Source organism: Cibotium barometz, chromosome 12, assembly GCF_041138505.1.
Source record: "Cibotium barometz isolate CiBa-2024 chromosome 12, ASM4113850v1, whole genome shotgun sequence".
In the NCBI taxonomy this organism is placed as follows: Eukaryota; Viridiplantae; Streptophyta; class Polypodiopsida; order Cyatheales; family Cibotiaceae; genus Cibotium; species Cibotium barometz.
This window is the reverse complement of record NC_141057.1, coordinates 12217989-12232916: the sequence shown is the minus strand read 5'-3', so window position 1 is coordinate 12232916 and position 14928 is coordinate 12217989. Positions and strand designations below refer to the sequence as shown.

Sequence of the window (14928 nt, the reverse complement as noted above, 5' to 3'; positions counted from 1 at the left end):
TCTCAGCTGCTTCCCATAGCCTACCATTTTTCCAATTTCACACTTTTATCAGATATGCCTTTTTCTGGCAGTTGTATCAGGCCACTAGTTCCTCTTTGGCCACATGTTATAGCTAGTTGTTTTTCAGTTTATGCTTTTCATTTTCTACTCGGGACATTTAGTTTCTTTGAGTTTTGGATGTATTGGTACTTTTGTCTCATAGACCACTTTGGTCTCTTGTAGACGTTAATATATCTTTCTTTCTCTCTCTACACACGATCATCTGTTGATCACATGTACTGTCAGATGTTTTCAATTTACTTTTTCTTTCAGTTTTCCATGGCTCACTATATCCATGGTACCATTGTATTACTTTTGGTCTCATAGGCCCTTGGGGTCTTCCATAGACGTTAATATAACTTTCTTCTTTCTTTCTTTCTTTCTCTCTCTCTGGTGGATTATCTGATCTGATCACCAATGATATTGGTGTGAAACAGGGATGCCCACTCTCACCGACACTGTTTGGCTTCTACATAGATGAGATCTCGGACTTCATTGATAGATTTGGAGGGGCAGGGCTTGTGCTTCTTAATAGTTTGGTGCCCATATTGTTATATGCTGATGACATTGTGTTGATTTCAGAATCCAGGGAAGGCCTCCAAAGACACCGGATGCGCTATAGGCCTTTTGTGAGCAGTGGGATTTGACAGTTAACCTTGGGAAAACCAAGGTCATGGTGTTTAACACTTCACCTGTGGGGATCAAAGGCATGAGTTTCCTATATGCTGGAGTCAAGGTGGAGATTGTGAGTTCCTATGTGTATAATGGGGTCACCTTCACAGGGACACTTTACAGGATGATGCCAGCTGTAGATGTCAGACAAACCAGAGGGTATACAACACTGGCTAGGTTGGAGAGACTGTGTTTCCAGGCTCATTTCCAGGAACCCAGCACGAAGAGCTAGCTCTTTGACACTTTAGTGACTCCAGCAGCGATGAATGGCCCAGCCTTTTGGGGACCCGATCTAGGAGGGGATGGCTGGAGGAGAGTTGAGAGGCTTCAGGTAATAATGCACTCACGAATGATTAGATGTAAACCATCAGTTCCCCATTCTATTGTCCTGGCAGAGTTTGCAGCTACTCCCCTAGTGGTGGATGCCCTTTTTCAGACAGTTACCTACATTCAGCAAGTGTGCACATTGAGGACAGACAAGCTCCCGAGGCTAGCACTTGAGTCCTCCCGATGGTTAGCAGACACTGCAAATGGAAAATCTCGGTATGCTAAGGTCACACGGTGGTTTCTAACATATTGTCCCCCCCTCTCTCTCTTTCGATTACAGTCTTGACTACCCGTTCCTCCCAATCACCCATTCGGATATTAACCACCTCATTCACACTGATCTCATGAGACTTGTGATCCAGCATGCATTCCCATTCCTTATCCAGCGGCTTGATCTGCCAAATGAATACCAAAGTCTGCTGCAGATGAAGACTACACAGCAGAAACATTGATGCCGTGCAGAGTTAAAACCCCGATGGAGGTACACACCACATGGGTGGCTCCTCAGCAGCTGTGGCACCAAAATGCAGTTTTACCGGGATCATTTTCTCCACCTCACAGAAGATGCCTTCATCCAGAAACCGCAGTATGTGCTCAGGCATATGTCACATGCAAAGAGGATAGCTATAGGCCAAATAACGGTTTCCTCACATCGCTTCCAGGTGGAGACTGGGAGAGCTGTCAGGATTGATAGAGAGGAGAGGATCTGTCAGTTGTGCTCACCAGAGGTGGAGACAAAAGAGCATTACATTTGCAGATGCCCTGTATATTATGAGATCAGAGGGAGATGTGATTGCCTTATCTGGCGATGCATTGGGCCACTTACCCGGGTCATAGATTACGATGTCTTGGACTATACCTCATGGAGCTTCGCTGACACAGAGATAGCTTGATGCATGCATCACAAAGGCATGGACACGATGCCCCCCACACCTCTATCTCCCAGACCTCTTTAACCCCTGTCAGGAGAGCAGTCTTAAACGATAAAGGAAGACCACAGAGGGGGCCTCATCTACCAGACAGGTTAGGTGGTACCTTCCACAGCCCAACTGCCCACAGTCAGGTTCCCATGTGTATCCATCGAGAAAGCATTCCAGATGCAAAGGGCCAAATGACCGAGACCGGTGAGACGGAGAGCACACTCCCCTCATCAGTCTCAGATACTCCAGAGACACCGCAATACTTTCCCACGACAGGTGGATATTGAGGAGCTCTACATAGTTGTTGAGGCAGCTAGGTCTCCACTCTCTACATAGTTGTTGAGGAGGCTAGGTCACTCCCCAGGATGCCACCACCCCATGAGCCTCAGTCTCTCTAGTTGTACAGGCCATACCTCAGTTAGCCGCTACTTACTTGTATGCAGTTAGATTTAGGTTCTTTTTCATTTATGTTATTTACCAAGATCATTGTAACCCATGGATACTTTGTAACCCTAGTAGTCTTTCGAAGACGTTAATATAATTTTCTTTCTTTCTTTCTTTCTCTCTCTCTCTCTCTCCAATGTAATGTAAGTATGCAAAGCATTGTATACCAGCCTGCCAGGAGCTAAGAAGATTAATATGCGCTCTGGTCTCAGAATCTCAGACATCATCTGCTTCTCCAGCTGCACAATCCGAAGCCTTAACCTGTGGTATTCTGCTATGGAGTCCTGTTGTCATCAAAGCATTTCAACTTTGTTCCATGTAACAGCATTACTGGAAACAATGTAGCCACAACATCAACATCAAACTACATGGTATGAACAATGCCTACCTCTCCTACTGCATCAAGGGTAGCTGCTTCTTGCTCAAGTTTTGAGACCTTGTCTTCTACCTCCGGTAAAGCCTGCATCCCATATCAGCAAGTTTCTGGGAGGAACTCTGGCACTGAAGTTTATCTTAAAACATTAAAATTGCTTCAAATAAACTCCAAACTGAAAGAATACCTTATCGTGCTGAAATTGGTGAAAAGAATTTTTTATCACATACTCCGCATCAAACTGGCCTTCTGCACGACTCATCAGATTCAACAATGTGTAGTAGCTTAGCCTGAATGTGCTGACTAATGGAGCAGGCTTCCCTAAAACCAGCTCTTTACAAGTATTCATATCCATCTGCATCCCAATAGACATTTAACATAATAAGCATTACCAAAGAAAACTGCTACACTAAAACAACCTTGCATCTATTTGAAAAGATAAAATCTTTAACTTTGCTATTCCTCTAGAAACCAGTTCGTATGCTCTAGAAGCTTTTATTCCTACCACTTGATAATGAGCTGGCCCAACCGTGGCTCATGAAAACATGGACCAAACTGCTTGGTGTTCACCTACGGTCTAGCACTAACCCCAAACACATAAAAGAGAATGCAACAATACATATTGAGCACACACAAAAGACCTGTGATACTCAGTTCTCCTAACACATGCAAGAGCATCATATCCCCAAATAATTTATTCGGCACATCAGCATATCAATCGTCATTGAAGATTGTTCCTTTTATAGGTTTAGATACGAGCAAAGTGGCCAGCAAAGGTCCCAAGTTCAGACCATAAAGTTACCATGACAGGTTTAGATATGAGCAAAATGGCCAGCCAAGGTCCAAGTTCAGACCATAAAGCACCTTTGCACTTCAACCAAATATCCTTGAATACCCCCACTTTAGGTTTGTAGATTAAATCTCTATGGTTAGATTTGTGTACTTTGAATTAGCGATCAAGCAATGCAAGTTGAGGCTTAGGCAAGTTTTCAGAGACGCTAGTGCAAGAATAGGGCACTCCTAGGAGCCATGTCTCAATAGCTCCAGTTCTATTGGTATGGGGGCTGCTAAATGAGTGCATTTATCCATAATCAACAAACTAAGCTTTTCAAAGAAGTCAATACTAGGCCATGGTTTGCATTCTCAGCCATCTACCCCTTCAATGAAGCATAGAGTTGGGCTCATCATAATTTCGATTTGTCAAAGCCTCAAGTTGAACAATAGGTCATAAGAAACTAGGCAATAATTCACATGTAGATTGGATTTGATATTTTCGTACAAAACATCGTATGAACATGACTCGATCAAAAAGCTTCAAAGGCCATTGCCCCTTCCTTTTCTCATCAAATGTTAGATGTTAAGTCCACAGCCTCATAGTAGATTATAATTTCCGTCTCACTTCTAGCTACCAGCATTTTATGCAACAGCTATTACTTTGGATCACTTTTTTACTTGGGCAAGTTCCATGCTTCTTTCAAGTAACAGCCCCATGCCCTAATAGAGATCAAAATGTATACATATAAGAGTTCACATTTCTTTAGTTTAAATACATATAAATTAAAAATCAAACCATGAACAATGAATCAAAATGCAACTTTATGTTGAGACATGTGAGTCTCACACCCTCATGCTGGAGGCAACAGCTTAAAGGAGTGAAAGCTCCTAATCAGCAATTAGGGGTGAAAATCCCTAATCCTCGAGGGGCCCCGTCTCCCAACGGCCTGCTATACAGGTGGATTTTAGGGGCCCTTCATTGTTCAAGGTTTAACTTTGTTTGTTTATCCTTGTCTATTTTAATCCCATTTTTAAATCCACTAATTTGACGAACTATCTATACATGTACGTGGAACAACATTTTATTGACCCGTTATATTTCATAGGGGGTTACAATGAGGAATTTAGTTTAGATTTGGCATGGTGCACATATGAGAGGTTTCATGGCTTAACTGTGGATTACACCCAGCATCCGACCTACTGGCTGGCGTTTCTGGCTTTCCCTTGACAGTCTACTTCCCAGGCCTTAGGAAGGAATACCTTCTTCGTCTCTCGGTGATTAGGGAGAGTCATGGAATCCCCCCCCACTGCCACTTCAGCCCTCACTCGGGCAGCCGGGATTCCATCTCTTCGCATCTATGTAGCCTCTCTGGAGACAGTGCCGCACGTCATATCTCTTCCTTGCCTCCGGGGAGACCCCACTCTAGAGAGACTAGAGTACTTTGATGCTTCATATGCAGGCAAATGGAACATCTCGCCTCGTCGCCAGTCCAGGACCGCCTCCAGCGGTCCCCCCCCGGGTCCCAGCTCAAATCCTCCTCAGGGAGCTGGGAGGGATACAAGCCCTCAGGCAACAGAGCACCAGGATCCAGCCATGGACGACACTGTTGCTAAGGAATGGCAGACCGTTGGCCCGCACCAAAGCCGTAAGCGGACTTCCAAAGCTAAGTGGCGCCACCGTGCGCGCCAAGCTGGCAGAGCATAGGAGGATACGGTTCTGTCAGAGAACTGTTTCAAACATTTATCGCAGCAACCACCTGACGATGATGTCCCCCCCCCCCCCCCCCTCGCGGCGCCCCCCCCCACCAAGTCACTTCAAGGATCCCTCCTCCGACCCCTCCGGTTTGGAGGCCATCACCCCGCCAAGATTTCTCTTCAAGTTCTCAAATTCCAGTGAGGCCAGTTGGTCCCACCGAGCTTCGGCAAGCCCCTCCCCACACCGCCCCCTCTGGAGGATTCCTCCTCGCCACTTCCCTCTCCCTCTTCCAAGATTCCTCGTCCCCCTCCGCCGCCTCCCCCACCCCCTCCACATCCCCAACCCTCGTCTCCGACTCTCCCCACAGCAACCCCCCTACCCCGTCCTCTTCAGAGCCTGCACTCCCCCTCCCTCCGCCTCTCCTAAGCATTCTCGCCGCCCTTCAGCTGCACTTGACCCAGAGCAGAAGCAGCTAACGAGTCCAATCTACCGCTTGATTCATCGCTTCTCGGAGTCGGTAGACTCCCCGGTGACGGCTCTCCCGCCACAGTCACCAGGTGCCCCTCCTAGGGTCCTAGAGCAGCTTGTGGATTACAGTTTCTTCCGATGTCTCCCTGTGGAAGGAACTGATATTTTCGAGGAGACTGTGGCTCCCATTCGAATCTGTGTGGTGTTCCATCACTCCAGGCCATCCACGCCAGAGAGTGGCACAATGATCTTCTCCTTTCCCCTGAGTGCAGCCCTGGGGCCCGATTGGAATTCGGAGTCGATGTCTACCGCCATCCAGGGGCAAGCAGTGGAGCTTTCACATCATCTACATGATCTGTGCATCACCGACGTGTTTACCCATCCATAGCACTTGACTCAAAATGGAGCTGGGAAGCTCAAGTCATAGAGATCAGGACGGGGAGGTGGTGTCCTCCAGCATGGAGGTGTTGCTCTTTGTGCTCATATCTCATTTGCAGTACCCCTCCTACAGGTACCTCCATTGCAACAGGTGGAGTTCGAGTATGCTTACTCTCGAGCTTGGACAGAGTGGCGACACATGGAGGACACGATCCGCGCCCACCTGGCGCACCTTCATCCTAGGACTGATTGTGACTACTCCCCGTCGAAACTTACACCCAAGACTCTTCGAGTGGAGGTCAATTCCGATAGCTCCACCTCCCACAGAGATTGATATGCGGATTGCCTCATGGAACATTCAGGGTTTGGGGGGGCCTCATTGTTTTCAAAGGCGCTGCGTCCTTAGAGGAAAGCTCCATAAAGCAACAGTAGGGAGACCCATTGATATTCTTTTCCTCCAGGAGCACCATCTATCACGTGCACCCTGCACTGGGGTACACAGTAACACACTGGCATTATTTGTCGTACACCGTGACCCCATTGTGAGTCCTCAGTCCAGGGACAGTCAGGCGCGAGCTACGTAGGTCAGTCTCTGAGCCTTAGAAGTCAATCAGATGTCAGTCCTCTTAACCCACTTGGAGAAAGCATCATCCAAAAGCATGTAGTTGTCAACCTTAGCATTAGATGTGTAGGCATGTCTAGGACCATTGCATTAGAAGGGGGCCAGCCCTAAGGCCAACCCCAAGGCAGCCCACTTGGGCTAGCCTTGCAAAGGGCATCTATGCCTTTGCCTTGTAGTCGGCTAGCCCTTTTGGCTTTGGCCATGCAGTCGGCCAGCCCTTGTGGCTTAGGTGACCAGCCAACCAGCAACCGACTAGGCCAACTGGACATTATGCAGTCGTGGGCAATCTTAGCAGGCCTACCACTCATTAACGCAATCGTGGAGATATTCTGCAAGCTGACTAATCATGACCAGCAGTGGTAGATCAGCCTCAGACTAGGTGGATACTCAGCCGACGTACGGTCTTCCTCATCCTTGTATCACTTGTACTCAGCATTGTAAAGCATTTCTTGAAAGAATAATAAAAGCAAATACTCCTGCTTGCTTGCAGGGGGAGGCCCTTCAGTGGGTATTGGGACCCCATATTGTGTCGTCTTCTACATTCTCATTCTCTTCTCTCTCTACTCTCTAAAGTTGATGCTAAAGATGCTCACCACATAAGGGTATAAAGAAGGCCCTGTTGTGTGTTATCACAATCAAGCTCAGTGCATGTAACACCATCTTTCCGAGGGGTGTACCCATCACTATGGGAAGATTTTACCAAGCAAGAGTCACAATTTCTGGTCTCCCTCTTTTGGCCCCTCCGGAACGCAAGGGGAGTTTATATTTGTGGCAGTGGGCAGCTCTTGCCAGCAGTAGTTGGCTCATGCGTCATAGACACCAGGCAGGCTTAGTGGGTTACCTTTAGGATTGGCAAGGCCTATGTGGGCTTCCTCAATGTTTATGCCCCAAACATCGCTGCAGGCAAAGCCACCTTCTGGTGTACAGTTCATCAATCCCTTCCTCAAGTCAACTTTTGGTGCATGGGTGGGGACTTTAACATGATAGAGTCAACAGAGGATAGACTTGGAGAAGGCATGGCCACAGTTTCTAGCTCAGAGTACTCTGCTTGGGAGGAGTAGATCTTGGCACAAGACCCTTGGCACTTACCAAAGTTTGGATGCAACCTTGAGAGTCTATGCTTCTTGCAATCTGACAGGAGGAGCACCGTCCCCAATCTTTCTTGACTTGATAGATTCAATGTGGATGCGTGGGCTTGCGGTCATGGGGGCATGATTGGTATCTTGGCGGGCACTACTTTCTCTTATCCTGCTCCAGTTATTTTGTCCTTGGAGGACCCCTAGAGGCAGGACAAGCACTTGAGCACTAGGATTCCGGACAGCCTCATACATGACCCTAAGTTCTACAGCAGGATAGAGCACAAATGGGAGGGACTAGATTTTCTCTCAAGTTCTGCCCACAGGCACCTTGTATGCGGGCCTTGGCAAGACCAACAATTTATTGCAAGAGGCAGTAAATACCAAATTGGCGGGATTCCGTGAGCAAGAGAGGAGCATTCGCTGAGGTCTTGCTTCCTCCAACGACTTCAAGAGAATTCTCCAAGGATTGAGAGTCAACTGGCTGCCGCCGTACAAAGCTCAAATCCATAAGGGAGAGGAGGGTGGAGTATAGATACCATTCCAGAGCTTCCTTTTGAACCCACGCCGGAGATAGTGTCACTAAGAATTTCTATGAGATTGCCGGCCCCCACAAGTGGAGAGATGATATTCACAAGCTGCAATGCCAAGATGGAGCTATTCTTTCTAACACAAACACCGCCCCCCCCCCCCAACATGTTTCTTGTCAGAATATGCAGCGGAGATGAAGACAAGATCTGAAAACACCTAGAGCAAGTGCAAAGCAAAAAAACGCAAAAATGAGAGAGAAAGAGAGAGAGAGAGAGAGAGAGAGAGAGAGAGAGAGAGAGAGAGAGAGAGATGAAATGAAATGAAATGATATATTAACGTCTTCAAAAGGCCAAAATGACCTATGAGACCAAAAAGGTTACAACAATTGGTGGATCTGATACAATGTCTGTGTAAGAAAAGCTAAAACAACTAAACAACTAACTGAAACTGAAACAACCACTATGAGAAAAAGTAAGGTACTAGGAGCTCCTAATGGATAACATCTGGGAAGGAAAACTCCAGCAACAAGGGTAAGCATCATATACATCACTATCCAAAGATGTCTCTCATTGGTCGATGGCGGATATCCTACCGTGCTAGTATGGTCCTGATCCTCTGCTGTAGTCTCCGCTGGTGTCGAGATGGGCCTCTCATCTTGGGGCGCCTGGACCGCCCCAGCTCTATAGCCCGATCAATCAGTGTACCTTTGGTGTGGCTATACTCTGGGACTAGCTGCAATGCCTGCTGACCTGACTGCTCAATCTCTAGTCGAAAGAAGTCTGTAATCTGCCTCTGTAGGTGTCTCTCCCTCTCTGATCCCCTCCCTCTCAAGAGACCCTCTCTATGTCTACGCAGCTCCAGCAAGCATAATCCGAGGCATCTCTGATCCTGGTATCTCATGACTCTGGAAAGTGGTCCGAAACCCTCTCTGAACAGGCAGTGAAAACACCCTCGTAGCTCATCTCTCTCTCTAGGGAGAGCCCAAGTGCTATGTATAAAGGAGACTGATCGAGTGAGTGCCTCTACTACCAATGGGGGGGGCAGCCATCTCTGCACGGATTTTATCATGTGGTACGGAGGCCTTGGCCCTAATCATCCGGGAAATCATAGAAACCAAGGGCCTCTCCATACATCTCCATCCATCAGTGCTACCAGCTCGGCTGTGGTGATCCACTGAGGGACCCCATATCTCCACTCCATACAGCATGGCTGAAGTGACCAAAGTGTCAAAGAGCCAGAGCTTTGTTCGAGGTTCCTGAAACTGAACGTGCAAACACATCCTCTCCAGTCTCCCCAATGCTGCATAAGCTCTGGTCAATCTGGTCTCCGCTGCTCTCCTCAAGGAAAATAGTGGGTCACTAAAAACATTACCAAGGTAAGTATATGCATCGGTATACTCCACTACCTCCTGACCATATGTAAAGGTGGGTGCTGACCTCCTAACCCACTGTGCTATGGTGTTAAACACCATCACCTTGGTTTTACCAAGATTAACAAACAATCCACTGTCCTGTGCAAACGTGTGCAATGCATCCAAATGACGTTGTATCCTCTCTGGAGAATCTAAGATCAACACAATATCATCAGCATACAATAACAGCGGAATCCATGTCCCTGCTAGCTGTGCTCCTCTGTCACCCTCCCGCTCTACATAGTCCGAAACCTCATCCACATACATCCCAAATAAGGTGGGAGAAAGGGGGCAGCCCTGTTTCATCCCAATAGTGGAGTGAACCATCTCAGATATACCCTGAGTAGTACGTACCTGCCCCACAACTGTCCTGTATAAAGCCATGATTCCCCAAATCAGCTATGTGGGCATTCCCATCTCCTGTAGTCTGCGCATCAGTTTGGCTCTCGATACTGTGTCAAAAGCTTTGCAGAAATCCACAAAGCAACAATAAATCCTCCTGCCATATAATCTGCCCTCCTCAATAATAGCTCTGAGTGTCAAGATATGGTCAAGAGTGGAGAAACCTCTCCTGAACCCTGCTTGCCCTGATGCACGTATGCCCTCGCTCTATGCCCATCTACTCAACTCCTGCTCAAGAATAGATGCATATAATCTAGCCAATGTGTGACCAATCATGATGGTACGATAATTTCCAGGAAGCATGGGATCCCCTGACTTGAAGATAGGCACAATCGTGGACATATTCCAAGTCTCAGGAAAACCCCTCACACATGGCTCGGTTAAACATCATAGCAATAAGCTCTGCAAGCATATCTCTGGCAAGAATAAAGTGCTCTACTACCAAACCATCATGATCATATGCTCTCCTAGTCCTCATCCTGTCAATAGCTTTCCTTACCATCTTAGCAATAAAGAAAGCACATGTCTCTGGGCATGGCTCCGATGGGTCTGGCAAGGGTGGTTGTACTGGTGCTGGGTACAAGGATGCTGCATACTCACCCCAAATCTCTGTGGAGGTAATGGCTGGTGATGGTGAATGCTCATGGAATAGTCTCCATGCCTCGCCTAAGTCCTGACTCATAAATAACTGATACAAATCCCTCTCTAATTGAGCAAGATAAGCCCTCTTCTTCCGTCGCACTAGGCGCCGGAAGGTAATCCGTGACTGTTTGTGAGTGGTAACACCCATGAGCACCTCTCTCTGTAATCTGATCCTCATCTCTCTGCACTTCTCATCATACCAGCCGTTCTGGGGCATGTTCCCAGATCGTCTCCGTGTAGGCTGACTATGGGGATATGCCTCTGATGCTGCAACATGAAGCATCTCTATCAATATCTGAGTGAGCTCATCTAATGGCCATCCCAGCTCCTCGGCACATAAGCGCCTGTGTATCTCATCCGTGTACACGATGTCAGTCTCCCTCGTAAAGGTATAACGAGTGTGTGTGGAGACCTGTCCCAATGGAGCTGTGCTGAACTGAAATGTGAGAGTGAAGGACAAGATAGCATGATCCACTGCTACTCCAACCGGCCTAGTGCCTAACATAAAATCCTGAAAAGAGGGAATGAGACTGGGCTGAGCCATAACATAGTCCACTGTACTAGCACCATGCCGATGTGGAAAGCAGGCCACAGCCTTAACACATATCCATCACTTTGCATAAAACATAAAAGCTGGACAAAACATCCACAAATGTTGAAAATGGAGCTTGCACATGTGACACCGCATAGAGGCCGGAATTGGCCGACCCCCCCCCTTGGAGTATTTTATTACCCAAGGAGAATAATATCATGTACAAGCTTTGAGGGCCTTACTCTCTCCACGAGAGATGACGGATTATCCATATACAAATGCCATAACACAGCCCAACACGAGGCTACCAAGCCGGAACACAGGCTGTAAAAATGCCGAGCCAATAATATAATCCATATACCTCCGTGTGGATACTGATTCTTCCCCAAAAACCACGGATCTTCATGCAATAGAGCTGGTACAGCAAGTACAACTCTCCATTCAGCCGGTACAACAAGTACAGTGGCTGGCACAATCGGTACAATGGTTGGTACAATAGATACAACAAGTATAAATACTGGTACAGTAGGTACAATGGTTGGTACAGTAGCTACAATGGTTGGTACACAGTGGCTAGTATAGCAAGTACAATGTCTGGTACAGTCGGTACAAAGGTTGGTACAACCAGATCATTGGCTGGTACAACAGGTACAAGGGTTGGTACAGCCAATACAATGGCTAGTACAACAAGTACAAAAAGTACAAGGACTGGTACAACAAGTACAATGGCTAGAAATCATAATAAAATGATTAAATAACCATGCCTTAAGTATTTCTTCGCGATGGAAGCCTCCAAAACAGTCTCCAACAGCCGGCATTCTTCATGGGCAGCCTTCAAGAGAGAGAGAAAGAGAGTACCCATCATTAGGGCAACTTGTAGCAGTGGTAGAGGCTAGTGTGCAGCAAGAGAGTCTCTCTTAATGAAGAGAAAGGACTCCAATTTATAGATTTGGGCCTCCCATGAGCTAAAATGGCAAGAGAATGACAAGTGGAGAGCCACACAATAACTGAAGTGACAAGTGTGAGGCCACTTGTCTCACTTTGATCCACTTTCTAACAAGTGTGAGGCCACTTGTCTCACTTTGATCCACTTTCTTGCCACATGTCCCAATCTAAGAGATGGGTTCTCCCATAATCTTTACCTCTAAAAATATCCGAACTAGTAGACATTCTGTCATAGGCACTTTGGTATCTGCTCAATTACAAATGTAATGACGCGAACAGAATTTCCATCAAAGTTGGGCCAAAAATAGCAACTCTCCTAAATTTTAGGAGTCTGGTCCTTTGTATGGCAGCCAATCTAGAAGGTGGCCAGCAGTAGCAAAGGGAAGTAACCGCTATACGGCCAGCTTCTGTCGGCAAGTAGAAAGCAAGCGACTGCACAGCCAGCTCCTATACGGCCAGTGCAAGAGAGAAAAATAGCTGTTGCTATGTACGGCTGTTTGCACAACCAGCAGGCGCCCAGCAGACAAGATAAACAGGTGCAACGCTGCTAACAACCAGCCCAAAAGCGGGAGAAGAAACAGGGAGAGCAGGCCCTGTACTCTCATGTGCACGCTCCACAAAGGACAACCCCTCCTAGGACATCAGTTTTTGACCAATCATAGTTCTTCCAGGTCTTGTTTGAAATCCACATATCCTCTGTAAGAGCCATGTATGAGCAAATCCACGATCCATATGAGTTCCAAAGTGTCTGGCAACCCATCATAACTTGGAAAAATCCCCCATTCACATCCTTTGTGTAATAAGTCCGGGCTCAATGGACACTGTCAAAAACATGAGGGTGGACCAATTGGTGGCATTCCCTCCGCCTTATAAATAGTTGTCCGCAACTGTATAAACCTAGTACGACCACGATACTCATCCATGATAGCATATGTAGTGCCAATCTGTAGTATTGAACCACAGCCTAACAAAAGAATACTTCCACCTGAAGTTTCTATAGCCACAACCACCACCTTTCACTGGGAAATATCCAGGCTGGTGATAATATGCCTCAAGTTGAACAAGATGTAAGACATATGAAATAGCTAGCAAATCAGCCCCCTTCTATGGAAGAAGTTGAAGATGATGTTAGGGAAGAGCAAACAGCCATATAAGGAGCCAAATCTGTGCCTAGATGGTTGTTGAAAACCTTGCAAGTTAGGAAAATTTCAGCTCCACTAATACGAAGAATTCCAACCATGCATTGAATATACAGCATGGGGAGTCTGCATTTGCTATGGGGGGTCTCTTTGATTCAAAAGAGCCTTCTTCTTATGAAGAAGCACAGGAGAATGAGCATTGGGTGCAAGCCATCCAAGAAGAGATTTCTTGTATCATGAAGAATAATATATGGGATCTTGTGGACTTGCCGGAGGGCAAGACTGTCATTGGAACAAAGTGGGTGTATAAAGTCAAAAGAAAATCTGATGGTACCATTGACAGGTACAAAGCAAGACTTGTGGCCAAAGGCTATTCTCAGAAAAAGGGAATAGATTATGAGGAGACTTTTGCTCCTACTTCCAAGATGACTACGATCAGTTCAGTGACTGTATTGGCTGCACATAAAAGATGGAAAGTGTGCATCAATTGGACATCAAGATTGTATCTTTGGATGGGGATTGCAAGAGGAAGTATATGTAAATCAGCCCATTGGTTTTGAGGTTCTTGATAAGGAACCTAAACTATGCAAGTTACAGAGCATTGTATGGTTTGAAGCAAGCTCCAAGAGCTTGGTATGATAAGATACATGCTCATTTGACCACCTAGCGTTATGTGAATAGTCTAGCTGAAAGCACCTTGTATGTGAAGAAAATTGGTGCCAATATTCTCATAGTCGTCTTGTAAGTAGATGACATGCTTTGTCACGTGCACGCCCGTGCCATGGCTAAACCTCAACATGAACATCATCAATCCCTGATTAGGACAGCATTTAGGGCATCATCAATAGTAGCAACATTACCATCAGCAGTAGTACCATCAGTATCATCAGCATTAGTATCAGAATCAGCAGAGTACCATCATCATCATCATCACCACCACCATCACCATGGAGAGCATTGGAGTCCTGTCGGCAGCCAACAGGGATCCAAGTAGGCAGGCGGCTAGGTGACAACATGCATGGCAGCAGGTTTGGGCAACATTAAATATAAGCGCAACATTTTAGAAGATATTTCCTAAATTCTTTATCCAGCAACAGGCCGACAACAGCCTAAGCTGGCCGACAAGTCCCTCTCAACATATATATAACTTTATAAGCATCACACATCATTCAAGTAATACACTCACTCAGTCATTCACTCATTCATCATCATAGTCATCAGTAGAAGTTATGTCAGGGGCCAGAAGTCAACCCCTTTGGGGCGGGCATCATTCCCTCAACCTATGCCAGGCCTCCTCAGAGTTGCCGCTCAAGAAGTGTTAGTATATCTCCAAGTATTGTTTTATCACATATGCTCGTTTCTTGCGGGCGAGTGAGAGAGCAGATAATCCTTTGAGCATCACGCTCGAGGATTTGACAAGTCGCTACCTCTTGGTTGAGACGATCACATGTGGTGCGGCACTCATCATCATACCAACCATTAAGTTAATGGTCAAGTGCTCCTAGATCTGAGATCTGCCCTTCCAGTTACACAGATT

At 46.5% G+C, this 14928-nt stretch overlaps 1 protein-coding gene across 4 annotated transcripts in view; it reads right to left on the bottom strand.

The window, feature by feature from the left end:
- HEN2 (RNA helicase, ATP-dependent, SK12/DOB1 protein) overlaps positions 1–14928 on the bottom strand; it is a 50247-nt gene that overhangs the window by 12930 nt on the left and 22389 nt on the right. For all 4 annotated transcript variants that reach the window (XM_086806057.1, XM_086806055.1, XM_086806054.1 and 1 more), the window contains exons 6-8: positions 2963–3130; positions 2791–2862; positions 2570–2686 (exon numbers count right to left, since the gene is read on the bottom strand). In XM_086806057.1, coding sequence (XP_086662183.1) covers positions 2570–2686; positions 2791–2862; positions 2963–3130 — 357 coding nt within the window. The remainder of the gene's footprint in view (positions 1–2569; positions 2687–2790; positions 2863–2962; positions 3131–14928) is intronic.